The sequence below is a fragment of the Lissotriton vulgaris genome, chromosome 2_1 (genome assembly GCF_964263255.1).
Source record: "Lissotriton vulgaris chromosome 2_1, aLisVul1.2, whole genome shotgun sequence".
NCBI lineage: Eukaryota > Metazoa > Chordata > Amphibia > Caudata > Salamandridae > Lissotriton > Lissotriton vulgaris.
This window is the reverse complement of record NC_141687.1, coordinates 1,145,321,229-1,145,337,020: the sequence shown is the minus strand read 5'-3', so window position 1 is coordinate 1,145,337,020 and position 15,792 is coordinate 1,145,321,229. Positions and strand designations below refer to the sequence as shown.

At 41.8% G+C, this 15,792-nt stretch overlaps 1 protein-coding gene across 2 annotated transcripts in view; it reads left to right on the top strand.

Annotated features, from left to right (window-relative positions):
• Positions 1-15,792, top strand: part of NKAIN1 (sodium/potassium transporting ATPase interacting 1) — a 495,005-nt gene that overhangs the window by 331,437 nt on the left and 147,776 nt on the right. For both annotated transcript variants that reach the window (XM_086956847.1, XM_086956849.1), the window contains exons 2-3: positions 5,267-5,404; positions 13,389-13,469. In XM_086956847.1, coding sequence (XP_086812973.1) covers positions 5,267-5,404; positions 13,389-13,469 — 219 coding nt within the window. The remainder of the gene's footprint in view (positions 1-5,266; positions 5,405-13,388; positions 13,470-15,792) is intronic.

Below are 15,792 nucleotides of genomic sequence, written 5' to 3'. Positions count from 1 at the left end.
CTTGGCCATCATTGCAAAGCCTAACGCAAGAGAATTAACTGGTAAAATCTTTTTGGCCGGGATATTTCAATCATTTTCTTGTGAAAAGTGACTTATGGAAGCTCTCTGTCACAACTAGGGGGGAGCAGAAAAAACACAATGCAGTCTGGTAGCATACAGTGCTTAATTTGTGCCAGTGAGTTCAGGTTTTGGACTCCAGCACTCATTTTTAGGGACCAGGACTTATTTCTCACTATCCGAATTCGATCCAGAGCAAGAGAGAAAGAACGAAAACAGAGAAATAAGGAAAAAGAGAAAGATGGGAAAATAATGACAAAATGAGAAAGCAGTGAAAAAAGAATCAGCAAGAGTGAGATAAAGCGACATGAAGTGTAGGATGGTGCATAAAAGAGAGACATGGTGGGATCAAAGCCAGACAGCCTTGGTGTTCAGCAACCATGGCATTCTACAGAGCAAGTGGTGGCTTTCTGCAAAGTAATTTGGGCACTTGCACTCATTTATTTTTTTACAAATTAAGCACTTAATCTATATACATAGTGTGGCATTGACTTGTTTGTGCAACAGGAAATCTCCTCATGGTCCTCTTGAGTTCATATGAGGGTGACCCCAGGCATCACCCGGCCCCGTGTAGGATCTGTATCAATGAAATGGTGTTTTCAATGGCACTGAATGATAGCTTTGAAACCATTGGCAACACAAAATATAACACACAAATCATCATACATGGAGCAGGTTTCCTTATATATCTCAGTCCAGGATCAATGCTGTGGCAGAATGCTGTGAAGCTGGCATCAGCTGGCAGGCTCAGACTAATTATTTGTAGGTAACAACCAACTTTGTAATTTAGAACATGGTGTTAATGTCATTACAGCACTATCAACCCATTCATTACATTCATACTGTGACCGTGTAGAGGAGAATACTAAGAGGTTACCAGAGACCACCTGTGTTCGAAAGGAGAAGAAGCTTTCCAAGCGCTCTCCTTCAGTGCATTGCCAGACTCTATGCTCCGATCGTTGCTCAGTACCATTGCCACCTGGTTCCTTCCTGCACTTCCCACTCGTCTTAATGTGGAAGGGCTTTCTGTGAGCCGTGTGAAATTTCCCATGCGAAGTTTGGCGGCGGGACGTCAGAATTGGGTGTGATGTGTATCATATCAAACTTAGGTTTCTACTTCATTGTTGATTGACCGCCCGCCTATAGCCCTTTCTAAGACTGTGGTCTGTCCATTGCAGAAAGTCTGAGTTTCTCAGTCCAAGATCTTTTCCTGTGATGTAAATTCTTGCTTAAATCATATATGAAGGAGGCTTCATGCGTTTTTTTTCCTGACTTTTTTGTCATTATCTTCACCCCTTTCTACTATTTTATCCTAATCATTGACTCAAGCGGATTGGATCATTTTCTCTTTGGATTCCTATTGTGACATAGCCTGGCTCTTTTCTAATTCCTGATGTCAGGAGATGCTTGGTACCTTGCATACGTCTCCAGGCCTAACCATCTTCAATCAAGAAGTATAAGATCACAAGATTGACTATGGATGTTTTCCTTCCTAACTGCGACCCTCTATAGGAGACACTTGTCACCTTTCATGTATATTATTCTGTTCACAGTGGCACCACATCTACACTAGAATTGTGCCCAGAGACGTTCTTAGCATCCAGTCTTTGACCTCTTTAGGGCCACATCAATGAAACGTTTGAAACCTTGCCACAGAGCCCACAAAATGAGTAACTGGCTGTTATGTTTTAATAATGTTATCAATGAGGGCCTGGTGACACGATAACGAACAACACCCCCATTGCCCAAGCAGTTTCAGTTTTATTAACTGTTTCAGCATATGACCTTTCATGAACGAAAAAGTTAAATCAGTACTACAAAATGGGGAACATCGTTTACGACGCAGTTTTTACACCGCAGTGCCTTTACCCTGCATCTATTACAACGCAAGTCATTACTACGACTTGCGCTGGATGGCGCTGTGGGATAAGGAATCTTGCAATTTTATATTCCAAACCCTTCCCTACTGTTACGGGGACTGGTGTTGGAATATAAAATTATAAGATTCCTAAATCCACGCCCTCCAACGCAAGTCGTTGTAACGACTTGCGTTGTAAGACTTGCGTGGTAAAGGCATGCGTTGTTACAACATGCGTTGTAACAACGTACATCCCTACAAAATAGAAAAAAAAGTCAAATAACATAATACAAATAAAGAAAATGGCGACATATAATAATCATGTGAAAGGAAGGGAAAAGAGCATGAATGGAGTGTGATTTTTCAAGTGGTCTCAAACAAAGCAAGCAACTTGTGTACTGTTCAGCAGATTTCTAATGCTTTCAGTTTGTTTCTGCAGAGTCACCAGGCTTCTCGGAGAGCAGTTTGTAAATATTACTAATAGGAAATATATATATGTGGTGTAGGTTTCAGGTAGAATATGTCGTTTTGGCTACTCATTAGCGGAAAATCCACGATTCACACGAATTAAAGGAAATGTGTACATTTTAGCAAGTAGCTCCCAAATATTATGCAATTTCTTCGAATAATATGTTTAGAAAACTACCGAACATGAAATAATATTAAACATGTAGCACCTATTTATACAAATGTGTGCGTACTACGAGTTGATGCGATCTTCGGTGTTCATAACCCTACTGGCCTAGACGAATGAGTGAGCACTGGAGGAACAGCCAGATAGAGAATACATAGGAAGCAGTCAATTCTAAACTCCTCAAATTGGTCTATAGATGCAAATTTACACAAGGAGCCCTAACAGGGAACAAACAACATACACATGAACGAAGATGGGGTAGTACAGAACCTTGATCGACTCCACATACTGAGCGTATAGATATTCACTCTTGCCTTCGGCCAAGAACATTTATTTCAGTTGCCATTGGGAAGTGGCTTTTGGGTCAGTAGGGTGGCAGCTAAAATTCTTAGTTCAAATAAACAGAAACTCATGGAAAATGGAAATCACAAAGCCCAACCAGATAACACATCTTGCCTCCTGCTACCATTTTCTTTAAGATTGTTGGAGCTATTGGCATGCACCAAGCAGTGATAATCTTCTTTTCTGTGCAAAAGGATTGCTTTTTTACAATATCATGAGCTTTTTCTAAACTTTGATAGTACGAATTGGCTATGGTGTACCAAGATTCGTTTTTATTGCATAAAATTAAAGTTGTAATTTGACTAAAAGCTCCTTCTGCATTGTATGATCAGTGCAAAGTGTGCCACTGCTAATAGTCCTTTGCAGACTTTGCATACCACAGAATCAAAAAACAAGTCATATGTTATTTATGAATGCATGTAAGGGAGTCTTAGTGTAGCAGGCACCTAGCTACGGGTAACACTGCAATGTGAAGCAATTTGATCAATTTTGCTTTTCTATCATTTGTGTGGGCCCATTAAACTTTTGGCATGCTGGAACTATTTACGGTTCTGGGGAAGTCACCGACCTTGAACAGTGTGCTCTGTTCCCATTGTATTTGGCTCTCTCTGGTTGTGTTTTGTTTTGTTTAAAGTTGACGTATGTTGGAGTCTACTGCTGGGCAGTGACTGAATACATCTGGAGACGGATCTGTGAGTGCAATGTCTGTGTGGATGCACATTTGTCCAGGCTTGGCCAGGTGTATTTTTCAGTCTTGGGACATTTTTGTCAATTATGTAGATTTGATTAAATGTTGGGCATGCCTGGGTGTGGTGTATGTAAATTAACTTGTTCTAAATAGTTGAAATGTGGTCCAGAGAGGGGTGAGAAGTGTGTCTCTCCAGCCTCCTCCTGTGTTACACTGTAGCTTGAGTCTACACCATCTCCACCACAAAATCTGCAGTGCACAGAGCTTCAAAGCTTCACATCTAACAGGCTATGAAGGGCGTAACATAACATCTCTGTTGATGGAGCTTCCGGTATGATTAGGTGGTTTCAATTCTGCTCCAATGATTGCATGGACTTCTAAATTGTGCACGGGGGCCTGCACCTATTGTGACAGACCAGCAGTGGAGGGAGTAACACATGCCTGTCCTCAGTGACACAGGGGCTAGTAAAAGTGGAGATGGTATGCAATTCAGCCCTTACAAAATGACGAACTCTAAACCAATCGCATTTGCTCATTTGCCTTCCCACTGCGCAACTCAGCCAATCAGAAGACAGAATTGCAGAAGAGAGAGGCTTATCCTCAGATCCTCACATAAGATCTTGTACTTATCTTTTAAGAGGACTTTGAAGGGATGAAAGAAGGGAAGTGGCACAGACACAAATATGGTGACAATCACATAGAGATGTGCAACATGTACCTCCAGACAACAAACGGCTTAGAGAGAGGGTTAGTCAACAAAAATGAGTTGGCGCTGAACCTGTACATGTTACTAGTGAGGCCTCATCTGGACCATCATATTCTGGTATCGAAGCCACATCTCTATAATGGGTAAACCTGGTTAGTGACATTGGAAAAATAGGGTACCCACATGGGGAATGGTTTAACCCCTTCCGTGCGGCCGGAATTCCCCGCCCATGCTGACTCCGCCTTGCGCGGGCGGAGTCATGACGGAACGGTTCCGTCATCCGCACAGCTCACCCGACGTGCATGACGGAACCGTTCTGTCAACAGCATGGAAGGGGTTAAATGAGAGCCCTCACAAGAAGAGGCTCAGGGGTGCAAATATGTATACAGTGAGCGATTAGTTGATATTATAGATGTTGTGAAATTCTTTAGAGACATAAGCAATTCAGGACACTTCTATCACAGCAGGAGTGTGATATGATAACGGTGGAGTTGGGATTCAAGGGTGACATTAGGAAATGTATTCACCCAGTGGGACTGGGAATAATTGAAAGAAGACATTGTAAGAGCAACAGTGAAGAACAACAACTGCAAGGAAGGCTCCAACTGGAGATCAGGGAAATGTGCATCAACAGAAGGCAGGAGAAAGTGTGGACTAGATTGGCCAACAGTCCTAATGTGTCGCCTCAATCTTTCTGGATGAGGCATGGAAGGATTGGCCACTTGATGGGGAATGGAGGGGCGCAACATTATTGTGCTATTTCTGAACTAACTCTTAAAAGTGAATTATTCCTCTGCAGCCCCTCCGCTTCAACCCCACGAGGCACAATTTGCTAGACGCCAACCAATGAATCATGCAAGACGTTTCCGTCTGTTGAAGCTAATTGTGCGTGGAAGCGCTCATTAATTACTTGCCGGTCTGAGTTTCAATGCCCTGCGAGGCCTGTGTGAGTAACTGTGTTTTTCTCTCTCTGTTTTGCAGATCGCGGCCCTGGAACGGCAGATCTTCGACTTCCTGGGATACCAGTGGGCACCCATTCTGGCCAACTTCCTACACATCATGGCGGTCATCCTGGGAATCTTTGGCACTGTGCAGTACAGATCGAGATACCTCATAATGGTAAGTGAAGTGGGCGCCCACTGACTTCCTGTGGATGTTAGGGCAGGCCATATCTCTCTGAACAAGCAGCAGCATCCCAGGGTGTTGAGAAATGTTGGTGAGATCTACAGCCTGTCATATTATCCTCGAAGTGTAGATACTGCAAAATCTCTGTTGTTTTCTACTCCATAATTCGAGATGTACTGGTTATGTCAAAACAATTCTTTGAGAAGTAAATAGGTGACAGCGAATGGTACATGCCAGGCATGACAACGACAGGCCCTACCAGATGTTCGGATGTGCCAGCCTGTTAGGAAGACTTCTGCTTTCCCTGTCGGCCAGTAACTTATTATAAAATGTGCTACAGTAGTTAAAGTGGCCCAGTGCACACATTCCCCGCTCAGCCCATACAAACGTTCTGGGTCACTGGCATTGTACATAGCATGTAAGTGAGTGTAAATACAAGAATCCCTCTAGCATAAAGTCAAACCCATTACCTGAAGTGAGACACTGTGGTGCCCTTTCTTGGTCTCAAGATGAACACCCCGCAAGGGATGTCAAACCACTGCGAGCTGGAGTGTCTCCGTACAGGAACCTCAGCGTCTCGCGTTAGTGTGTCGGCATGGAAGTCCTTTTCTCTTCTCACTACCTCAGCAAGATGTGGTGTTTATATACCCAGAGTGGTACCCTCAGGGGTTCTACCTTGCTGTGTCATGTCGGACTTAGGATGATGGAAGGAATGACCCGTATACATAGTTATTAACTGGACTACGGAAACACCCTCTACGCCGGAACCACAACCAAACTTTAGAAGAGACTCCAACGCATCCAGAGCGCCTCCGCACGCCTGGTCCTGGACATCCCCTGCCACAGCCACATCTCCAGCCACCTGAAAGACCTGCATTTGCTCCCCGTCAGCAAGAGGATCACGTTCAGACTCCTCACCCACGCACACAAGGCTCTCCACGACCTGGGCCCCAAGTACCTCAACAACTGCCTGACCTTCTACACGCCCACCCGCCAGCTACGGTCAACCAGCCTCGCCCTCGCCGCCGTTCCACGCATCCGCAGAGCCACCGCTGGTGGAAGATCCTTCTCCTTCCTGGCAGCCAAGACATGGAACTCTCTCCCCACCCACCTTCGGCTAACCCAGGACCACCTCCCCTTCAGGAAGCAACTGAAGACCTGGCTGTTCGGGCAGTAGAGGACCCCTCCCCCCCAGCGCCTTGAGACCCTTCCGGGTGAGTAGCGCGCTATACAAGTGTCTTGATTGATTAATTGATTGATTAAGCAGGAGGTGGTAGTCCTGCTGAGTTTCCAAGAATCCTCATGCATAATGGATGAGGCTAGTTTTCAGGGAAAACCCCACATCCTGTATGCAGTACCATAGCTAGGAAAAAGGTCAGTCCCAAGAACCGTTATGTAGTGTAATGGTAGGGGAGAATATAGGTGAAAGGTTAGGTGACTACCTGAGCCTATATTGAGGTACCTATATGGAGCATAACAATTTCCTATAGAAAGGCTGAACAGTTGCACGCATTGATGGGCAAGAAGTATCAATACTTTGTCAAATTTAGATTTCTTAGATAAGCTGCAGAGTAATAAATTACAACAGCAGTCAAGTAATCTGCATTAATTAGTTTCCAAAGTAGCGATTGCAAACACAGTTTGTATTTCAGGTTAGAGCCTGTTTCATGGAGAGTCTGGTTGCACGGTCAGTGAGAACTCCATAAGTGTGCCAGAAAAAGACATGGTCTTCCTTACCCCTACACCTGTTCTTGCATAAACACGAAAAGCATACTGACATGCTGGAAGCCTTGTCAAGAACTATAGGCCACTGGACAGAAAGGTCAGCATGTAAACTTTCAACTATTTTTAGAGGTACAATAGAACATGTTGCATGGTACACCAGGACACCAAAACACTACCCTGCAAGGCCAGGCCAATCACCGTTGATGGATGAAGACTGCAGAGTGGTACATTGTTACTAAAACTGTGTTAGGCCCAAAACTACTGTAAACATAAACTGTTTTTGTTAATAAAAAATCGACTGATGTGAAATATTCCGGCTACTTTTAAAGAAAATAGTCCTTCAGTAACACTTTTCTCTAGGCACAGTGACCAGGTTAGGAAGAGTTTGAGACTGCCTTGTGCTACTTTAATCCTTTTCCAGAACAAATGCACACAATATTTGCACACACAGTTCTGTTATGGTATTAACTCTGGGTCGCCAGTTTCCTTTGTGTTCTGATAAACACTTAACGAGCTGCTCAATCCTTAGAACCTAGGAGAGATGGTTCGGTGATGCTGTGCACTTCTCACCGAGGGGTTTCTTCCTTCAGGTCTCCATTCTTCTGGGTATATTACAGCTCAATTAAGACTTGAAGGAACGATCAAGAACACCATTCAATATTAAATAATTATATTTTGCATTGTTTAATATTTTTTTACATTTATTACTTACCCCACCAAAAATATTTTTGTTGATTTTTTTCAATTCACGTTTGTTAAATCTAATTGTTTTTAATGTTCACATAATGTGATGCTGAGGATCCCCCCTACCTAAAAAAATCCTGGAGTGCAGGTGAAGTATCTAGAGGCTGTTTGGTCCTCATTCCATGCATAGCCCATTCTGGGGCACAAATTATTCACCAATTAAATATTATTGCTGAATGTGAGCCGTTCTGAATTTCGGAACTCCGAATATGAAAAATTTGCACATTTTCCTCAGTACCGAGGTACAGAATCCGCAAGTTGGTACTGTCTGTCTAACACACTTGAACCGGGTTTGTCCTTGTGGAAATGATGCTTCAAATCTCACTGCAAGCACGATTTGTGCTCAACTTAGTATCCCGTTTCAGGCACAAACTCCCATTTTGCACCTACAGAAGGATTACACTACACTTAAAATCAGAAACAGGGTGTGTGAAACAAAAGCTCTTGTTTATTAGATTGAAGGGAACTAGATCTATTGACTTCGGAATTTGGGAACATTGAGCCATATCATGTTCCCGTTGTCTACACTGTGCCGGCGCAAAAGGGACCTCTGAGTTTCTTTTTTGTATCTTTGCATTTCCAAGTTAATGCATGGGCTGCGGACAACAGAGCTCGGAAACACAGGGCAGAAATATCCTCCTTGGGTTTTTTTTAATCCCTCGCTGTTTTTTCTAATCCACAGAGTCAACTATAGAAGCTATAGAAGACCTCACTTAAATTTCTATCTTTGTTTACCAGCAGCTATACATATAGATTCCATATGGACATGATACAGTTGGCACTCTCATTAGCCTTTGTGACACAAGATGCCCAGCCACCCTCTTGATTAATTTTCCCATGTAGACGTCATTTCACCTCCAACCTTCATTTAGCAGTTGACTTTTTCTCCGATTCACTGAGTTTATTCACCAATCATGTACTGCCTTTTTTGACGGTCCACCTATTCTATATCGACTTCATTAATTATAGCCTTAGCGTGTACCTCGTTTTTACCCATGAAGCTCCCTTTCCACTATTTCATATTTGCAGTATGACTCCCTTCACTGGCCCTATAAATGAAAAGTAGTACGGCCATATTCTATATGTTTTACTGATTAATTAATTAATTTAAACTTTTTTTTTTAGTGTTCTACGTGTATCTGATTTCTTCCAAGCACTTGGTAAAATACAGAAAAGTGGTGTTAAGGTCTAATCTATGAGGCGTGTTCCTGATAAGATATTGTTAATCTCTTCCTATGGGAAGAGACATTTTATTTGAAGTTGGGCCCGTTTAATTTCCAGACCTTTCCTTAAAATATTGTAGTTTGGTTCTGCCCAGAGACTTGGTTTCAGGTTCAGTGAGCCTCGGAGTCTGGTCCCTATACTCACATTGTACTGCATTGCTGTTTATGCCGCCTGAATGTTCATTGAGATTTCAGCTTTGCCGATGTCGATTGCGCATTTCTGTCGTCCACACAGTGGATGTCCAGGCTCAGCAGGCGTCATAGGCCTTTCGACCAGTAAGCCCTGTGCGTGGCCAATTGCGCTATAATATCACATCCATTGAGAGCTAGAGCACCGTCTTCCAGGCTGGTTTTATGTAGTGTGTCTCTAAAGTGTATCTGAGGGTAACTTGGTCTTTGAGTAGTTTCATAAGAAACAGATCAAACATCTTGGAATATACACACTTTGTGCAGAAGCACTGCCCTCAGACAGTACTGGCACCCATACGCCTAACGAGTTTCGTCTGGAAGTGCTTGCTCTGCTCTTTTCCCTTAATTGAGGTCAGGGAGAGATTGGTGCCTTGGTAATGTTCTTCTTCATAAATGCTCATTTTTTAGCTACTAGACTGATAAGGAGGTTCTTTGCTCTTTGATACCTTTTCCTCATAACTGGGCCCGCTTAAGGAGATACTTGACTCATTTCAAGTGTACTAATGAGTGCAGGATAAAAACGTGTGTACTAGCAAGAGTCGCCCTTTCCTTTAGGAATCAAAAAGGAAACTTGGGAACCCTTCATAGACTCCAGTTCTTGACATGATTTCTGTATCCAGCACTCTAGTAAGTTCCCACATTTATGACTCTTTATGACCCTCTTTTGGGATTTAATAACACACTGCATTTTCTCAGAATCTCTCAATACATTCCCCTTTCTCTGGGCTCTTCTTATCTCTCCCACTCCCATGGATCCCTTCATTGTTGATTGATTACTTGATTATACACATATAGAGCAACTGGTTACCCATGGCTGTAACTCTCTCTTGTCTCAATATCTCTCAAAACTTGTCTTTTCCTCAGTCCACCTCTGATTTTTTTCCTCAGGATTTCTCTGCACTCACACTTCAAGGGCTAATAAATTATCTCACATTGTTTAGGTCTCAAAATAACTATTATGTACAATAGCAAATCTTTAACTGGGCTTTGGATCAGACCTTTCCCTGTCCATTCGTTGGCTCTCTTATCAATATCATTTGATTTTACATCTTATTCAATATCTTTAGTTTTTATGCTTATGCTTTTTATCCTTGTTTGTCCCTTCACCAAAACATACCTTATTTACACCAGTCTGACTGGATGAGTGGTATCCTTAACCTACTTCAATTCAGTGGTTTTGTTTCTTCTTTTTTTTCCCAGCACTCAATAGGAGGGCATGTGTTTTCATGCTCTCGTCCCAGGTGCTGCTTCCAACCTCACGCACCCACCCAACCCTCTGTGTGTTGCTTACCCATCTCCAAGCTTTTCAGTTCCTTCCTCCACGCCTCCCATTTAGATTTTGTTTTCAGTTTTATCTCAAAACCAAAAGTTTTTGGTTGCTATCCCGCACCTCATTGCTCATCGCAACTCAGCAGTATTGACTCCTTGTCCCCGGCACCTCTGTTGCTCCACCTACTTACATTTTTTATTTGATTTTTTAAAAACATTTTTGAAGTTGCAATTTGCTACTGGTCTGATTCTGTCTTTAAATAGTCCATAGGTGAAGTTTTGAAATACATATTTTTCTATTAGCAACTACTCGAAGAGGGAGAGCTGCAATACTGAAATACTAAATGAAATGTAAAATCAAATTACTACTTCAGCATCTTGGCACATATATTGTGACCAATGCATTATACGCATGCATTGTGATGGATTCCTATTACTGACGATTGACTTGGAGGGAGGATTACGTTTATTAGGCAGGTAAGCAAAGAAAAGTCTTGGTACTATTTTTCTGAAGGAAACAAAATGCTGGAATGATGAACAGATAGCAACAGTCTATTCCAAAGCAAAGATACCTTGACAGAAAAGCACCGTTTCTGTTTCTCACTTAGGTGTCAGGGGGCGGTCAATTTATAGAGATAGTCAACTTGTATTGATTTTTAAACCTAAAAGCCTTTTCATTTTCTACAGACTATATCCGGTGATCAAAAGGCATCATCCTGAGCATCTTGCCTCTTTTCACCATCAAACTCCGCTCTTTTCAGGGTTCATGCACCTTCCTATTTAGAGCATTTAGCTTCTAACTGAGTTCTTCAACCCATGTAGTTTTATGGATCTTTAACCTTGCCCAATCGTGGGATTCTGCACCCCTCCAGTTTAATTGTACCCATAACTCTCACTCCCATTGAGATAGTGAACTTCTCTAATTTTGGGATGCAGTTGACCCTGATCTGTCACACACATCATACCACACTTCATCCTTTGGGATGTCTTAATTCTGATCCTTCTGCATAGCCTCAGTTTTGCTTACCAGAGTTTTGTTCTCAGAGACAAGTCCCACGGTGCTCTTCTCTCGACGGTGCAAAGCTTTCTCGGTGATATGAGTGTAAGCGTTCCTTGGAGCCCAGCGCTGGATGGATTCCAGTCTCTGCAAAGTGCAGTACTTTACAGCTAATAAAATGGGGGCACTTGTAATCCATAACACAGAATCTCATTAAAGCCAAATCAATTTTCCCGAGCCACCTTTATGCGCTGTCATCTTATGAAAGTGCAACCTTCTGATTCTGACAAAATGAAAAACTACTGTGGGATCTGTCTTACCATGGAGCAGTGCGTTATGTCACTCTTCGCTTGACATGCGCAGACTTCAATAACAATGGTTTCTTTTGTTTCTCTTCAGGCTCATTTGCTCGCCACATTCGTATGTTGTAAGCTCATTTCCTGTGATTCTAGCATCAATGACAACAGGGGTCTCTTACCGCTAGCCTGATTAGCCTCATGCATGTCATTAACCTCTCTAGTAATGCTCAAATCAATGATATTTCACACTTCATTGGGTAGATTGTTTCACTTATTTCCCACATGACTGATTGCCCTCTTCTAATGTCTCCTCAAGCTGCACCCCTGCTGTCCTTCTCAGATGAGCATCAGATACCTTCCAAACTTGATGATGTACTTCAGATACCTAGCATTTTTTTCACCCAACCCAAAATGTCTGCACACTGGTCATGGTGGAATTATTGCGGTGAAAAGCACTATATAGTGGCTAGAAATGGATGTGGTGTTTCAGTAAACGCTAAATCTGTGTACAGGAACACCTTATGATCGGGGCGCGATATCCCATCCAAGAACACCACTGAATCCAACTTATAATCAGATCCTAATGTCTGATATGTTTCTGCTACAAAAAAGTATGATCAAGAAATCATTCTGCTGCTTCTCAGACTCAGGCACACACTGTATCACATTCCTCAAGTTAAATGATGAGCTGTGGTGGCTATCCAGTTGTGCTAATCTGCGAGAAATTCTTCATGTTTATTAATAGAACCATTCTCTTCCAGTTGACAGCAGTGAGGCTCTTCCGAGTTGTTTACAGGTATTTATGCGCTATTTGTACAGAGAGAACGTATCTTAATGACACTGGAGCAATGTACTGGGTCAAAAGCAACGAAGAGCCAATGAATGATTGAAAGCGGAAACCGGATTGTCAGAGTGGAGGGGGACTGTTACATCGTTGTGATGTAGTCTTAGTTAAATGAGGTGTATCTCCAGCTGTTTCATGTAAATGTGAATGTATTTGAGCTTATATAGCGCACAGCTACCCGCAGTGGGTTTCCCGGTGCTTGCTTAGGGAACCCGTCCTGGTATTCCCCTGTGAGATAACCCCGGCAGGGTATCCACAACGTGAAAGCCAGGCATCCCAACGCGAGGGGCCGTTGTGGAGATTAAGCAAGCTATTGCCCAGAGTCGCAGAGTGTGAACCCGTGAGTCGAGAAGGCACCTGAGTGAGAATTATCGAGTCCGTGGAATTTTTAGCCCAAGACCCGCCGAGGCGGGGAATTGAACCCTGGTCCAGGGCCGATCTCAGCTTCCGGGTCTGCCACCTCTAACCCCTGAGCCACACTTCTCCACACTTCATGCTGGCTATGGGAATGTTGCTCCATATCTTTGGTGCACAAATGGAGAAGGCCTGTAGCTTGTTATTTTCTTTTTTATACTTCTTTGTAGATAAGATGCTAGATGTAGAAGGTGGGTTTTATTGCGTTATTAATATTGAAGCCTCTACTTTCTGCCTTTCTGCTTTCTCATGTGCCTGTTGTGTTTCCCCACAGTATGCTGTGTGGCTGGTGCTGTGGGTCGGATGGAATGCCTTCATCATCTGTTTCTACCTTGAAGTTGGACATCTCTCACAGGTACGTCCATACCCTCTATACATAAACAATATGGTGTGAGTACCAACGTTCCAGAGAGCAGATTCTCCTTGCTTTTGTATTCCGTAGCCCAGAATTAAGGGTATGCTTTACAGGTTTAAGTGTTCACAGAAATTTCCTGGTAACAGGAAGATCCAAAACACATAGGTCATCCTAAAATTGGCTTATCAGTCTTTCAAAGCAGACAGGGCAGAAAGTACTTCAAACACACCTGAAAGAAAAAACAAATCCAGTCCCACAAGCCACTACAACGGCCAGCTCGCGACTATTTTGACCTTCAGCGATCTTAAAAAAATCTCTCTCTTATCTCGGTCCCCAAGCACAAAACCAGTTTCTCTGGGACATAAGGCCAAAGCAGGGCCGGGGAACGTCTAAGACCCTCTGTTCCCAGAAACAGAGTAGAAGTCAGACACAGACGTCCAAAGGAAAAACTCAGAATTATAGTACTGTGTGTGTAAAATAGAGTAATCCTGGCACAGGTTACATTTGCTTTGTATATGGCAAGGAAGACTTTATGGTGACATTGTTGATTGCCTATTGTAGGTTGATTGCTGAAAAGCCAGCATGAATTTCTAATGAAATTAACATTTTTAGTTCCTGGAATCCTCCTGGCTAGTGAAGATGCTTTTTGGTGATAAATGCATTAATTGTCAAAGTGCATATTTGGGTGGACATTCGGTTTCCAGTCATTCTCCTGTCATGGAATGCAATTATAGCTCCAATACCAAAATACCATTCATAAGTATGGCATTGAAATGTCAACAATGATTTCGTGTCACTGAACATGCATTCCATTAAAAAAATTCACAATCAATATGTTGATATTTTGAGGTGCACAAAGCCTGAATCCTTGTGGTATTTAGAGAAACAAAAGATACAAATACATCTTAGTGGATGGGAACTGCAGTGATTTCTTCAGATCACACTTAAAATGAATACGGGTGTGTGTCACTTATTAATATGTTTTGAGAATTGCTGATAGGTCCTTTGGTTACAGTGAGTTGTTTAATAGCTAATGTGTTGTATGCCATTTCCCATTTCTTGTTGACAGGGGTAGAGTTCCACAAGAGAAGCATTTGTTTTACAAATGGTACATAAGCCTGTTACTTACCGGTTTCTCTTTGATGCCTGTAGTTGAGTAGCCATTAACTGATTTTCTGAAGCTAGATATTGATGATTTGCGTGTGAGTCAAAGTGCACTTTTGGGGGAAAATATGATATGCCAACTCCATAAACTCTCTAATGTGCAACTATTCGTCTATTTGTCTCTCCATTTGCAACAGTGGTAAACGTTAAATATATGTCTTCTAATTTCTTCTTGTTGGGCTGTTTCCAGCAGTTTGTACAACCAGTAAAACATAACATGAAAAACGAGTAACTTGTCTCGAATTATTTGGCACAAAGCACCATTGTGCCATACTCCATCTCATCACTACAAGACATCCCAGGTCTCTGCATCAATATTGTAATTGTAAATAGTATTTCTATTGTGCTTACTAGCCCTCCCGAGACATTGAAGCATGTTGCACTGCAACTACGCTGTTCTGGTACCCAAGGTTAGAGATAAAAAGGTAGAAGATCAGTAAAAGTGATTTTTTTTCATTTGTGGATTAGTTGTGGTAAGTGTTTTAAGTTTGTACTCTAGCGATCTCATTTGTTTACTTTTGTTTTGATTGAAGTGGATTAGTAAAAGGAAGATGTGAACTTAGGAGTGGTGAATATGTGTGCCTATTAGAGGAAGAATTGGACAAAGAAGGTAAGAATTTGGAGAGGGTGTTTAGGAGTCTCCATAGTTGTCAGAAAGGTTTGTGATGGGTCAAAGAGTTAAGGTACAGGTATATATATATATATATATATATATATATATATATATATATATATATATATATATATATATATATATATATATGGTGTTTGTTCAGAAGCTAAAAAATAAAGAAGTTTACAAACGCCCCCGTGAGTGCAGTAATTCTTTTTGAAATACAAAGAATTGGAGCGCGTATATATATATATATATATATATATATATATATATATATATATAAAATACCTTCCTGCCAGAACCTTGTGGTGGCCCGTCTCTCTCTTTTCTGCTGGAGTGGAAGTTTAGAGGGAATGATGGGAGTGATATATATATATATATATATATATATATATATATATATATATATATATATATATATATATATATATATATATATATTCGGTATGTAGAAGACGTCCAAAACCAGCACCTGGAAAGACGAGGCAAGACTGATAGGTAGTGCAGAATTTCTATTTATTTAGAGACCCGATATATATATAT